Below are 2,635 nucleotides of genomic sequence, written 5' to 3'. Positions count from 1 at the left end.
CATGCTTTAAAAAAAGTATTTTCTTTGTGAATATCTATGTTTCTGATTAGAAAATAGTTGGCTGCTCTAACAAGACAATGAATTGCAATAACTAGAACCAAACAATAGGTTATTATCAGGCCCGCCCACGTATTCAAAGGCCTATAGCAAATGAATAACTGATAAAGATTATAGCTATAGTTCTCAAAGAAAATAGAACTAGATTCAGTCTTGATTTGATACCTTCTAAACCCAAATCAATTACTTGGGCATAAAACTTGAGAAATTATTGATTTCAAACCGCCCAGAAAAGGTACAATTTCCTGTCACCTTTTTGCTAATCACAATTTCACAAGATTACTGACTCATTCTATTCTTCATCTTCTTTACATCACATATCTAAAGATTTTAAATGATAATTAAATAAAAGTGAAAGAAAAAAAAAAAGCTCATTTCTCAAACAACACACAAAAGCTTTCCTCTCACTCACGTAACCTTCAAACCCTAGATCACTCAATCGAAGAAGAAGAAGAGTAAAGCAAAGAAGAAGCAGAGAAACTCGTGTTGTTACTCTTCACTAATCTCTCTTCTCGTCTCATCTCTTTAGAAGACGAAGCTGCAGCCGCCGTCATCTCATTCTTACGACCTTCTTCCTCCGCTTTGGTTGTTGGTGGAGGAGATTTCTTGAGAAGCAAGTCAACTTTTGCGTACTCCTCACGCTCTTGCTTGATCTCCTTGAGCATAGCCGCAACGTCTTTCATGGTCGGTCTTTCTTCAGGAGACGCGTTCACACACAAAAGAGCAGTGCCCAACACTTGCATCATCTCATCGGCTTCAGACTCGGTTCTTGATCTCAAGCTCGAGTCAAGAACTTCGAGGCTGCCTCTATTTTGCCTTACCCAATCAACTAAGTGAAGCCCTTCCGGTACCGTCGGATCTATAGGTTGTTTCCCAGTTAACACTTCAAGAACCACCACGCCGTAGCTATAAACATCACTCTTTTCTGTAATCTTCATGCTGTAACCATACTCTGTAGAAGCACAAAGACCGGTTTATAAGAACCGGTTTTAGACAAAATCACAAAATGAATAACTAATATATGAAACTTCTAAGTTGTAAGTAAAAGTTCTTGAACATACCTGGAGCAATGTAACCATAAGAGCCAGCCACGGTATTAGAACACCGGCCTATGTCGCCTTCATCAACAAGCTTGGCTAATCCGAAATCCGCGATATAAGGCTCAAAATCGAGGCCAATCAGAATGTTGTTGGCCTTGATATCTCGATGAACAATAGGTGGGAGACAATCATGGTGTAAATAAGCTAAACCTTGAGCTGCACCGAGCAAGATCCTGTATCTAAGATCCCAATCAAGTGAAGAGCCTCGTCTCTCGTGAAGCAAACTCCCTAAGCTCCCATTAGGCATGTAATCATACATCAAAAGCCTTGTGTTTCGGTTCCAACAACATCCAAGAAACCGAACAATATTCTTGTGTCTGATCGTCCCAAGTGTCTTAACTTCTGCTGAGAATGAATCTCTCACGTTACTGTTCTTCTCATCGTGACCACCGTTAACCATCGCTGGCCAAAGCTTCTTCACGGCTATAACCTCGCCGTTGTCCACGTCAGCACGGTAAACTACACCTGAACATCCTTTACCAATCACATTTGGCTCAACTAAACATCTTATGATCTGATCTACTGAGAAATTCAGCTTCTGAAACGGTGTGAATTGCCATTTATATGTTTCTCCAAGCTCTGAATCTCTTTCGCTGTCTATGTTCCTCCTCGCTCGGATAACTGCAACCGCGCCAAGAATCATCAACACAATCGTCATTGTGATCAAAAGCGCGAGTGCTAACCTGAGCTTTCTTGTACGAGAAGAATCCTTATCACCCGCAAGTCCATTGCCATTTCCGTAGGTGAGAAAGCAAGAATCTTGAGCTGAAGAAGAACAGAGTTTCTTGTTTCCTTCGAGATTTTGAGGAGGTAATTGTCTGAAAAGCTTGTTGTCTGGTAGATAACCAGAGAAGCTGTTGTAAGAGATGTTAAGAGAGACGAGATTCTCGATATTGGCTAGTGGAGCAAGATCTCCTTCAAGCATGTTGTGTGAGAGATCAAGAATAGAGAGCTTGTTAAGAGACGAAAACTTCGAAGGAATCTTCCCCGTGAGTCTGTTACTACTCAGGTTTAACGCGATTTCAAGATTCTCAATATCTCCAAGCTGTGAAGGAATCTCACCAGAGAGCTCGTTGCTTCCAAGATCAAGAAGTTGAAGCCCTGCACACATGCCTAGAGAACTCGGTATCGATCCCGAGAACAGATTCTTGCTCAAGATCAGTTTGTTAAGCGACATAAGCCGTCCCAAACTCGCCGGAATCTTGCCGGAAAACCGGTTAGACGAAACATCAAGAACCTGTAAACCGGAGAGAGAAGAAACCGGATTAGGCAAAGAACCTTCAAGAGAGTTATTGCTGAGATCAATCATTTGCAACTCCGAGCAGCTTCCGATTTCATCAGGAACCATCCCGTGTAGCCTATTGCTCGAAAGATCAAGAAAGTTTAGCTTTTTAAGCGACCCAATACCAGAAGGAATCTCTCCAGTGATCCTGTTGAAACCTAGCCTCAATCTCACCAAAGATGTGCAGTACCAATCT

At 41.7% G+C, this 2,635-nt stretch overlaps 1 protein-coding gene across 1 annotated transcript in view; it reads right to left on the bottom strand.

The window, feature by feature from the left end:
- Positions 1-326: 326 nt before the first annotated feature.
- LOC18013674 (receptor-like protein kinase 2) overlaps positions 327-2,635 on the bottom strand; it is a 3,777-nt gene continuing 1,468 nt past the window's right edge. The window contains 3 exon segments of the mRNA XM_006418758.2: positions 327-1,009; positions 1,119-2,626; positions 2,628-2,635. The exon segment at positions 2,628-2,635 is cut by the window's right edge and continues 1,468 nt beyond it. Of these exon segments, the coding sequence (XP_006418821.2) occupies positions 489-1,009; positions 1,119-2,626; positions 2,628-2,635 (2,037 nt within the window). The 3' untranslated portion in view covers positions 327-488.

This window comes from Eutrema salsugineum, unplaced genomic scaffold, assembly GCF_000478725.1.
Source record: "Eutrema salsugineum unplaced genomic scaffold, Eutsalg1_0 scaffold_4, whole genome shotgun sequence".
Lineage (NCBI taxonomy): Eukaryota > Viridiplantae > Streptophyta > Magnoliopsida > Brassicales > Brassicaceae > Eutrema > Eutrema salsugineum.
Note: the sequence above shows the minus strand (reverse complement) of the source record. Positions and strands in the feature narration are given on the sequence as shown.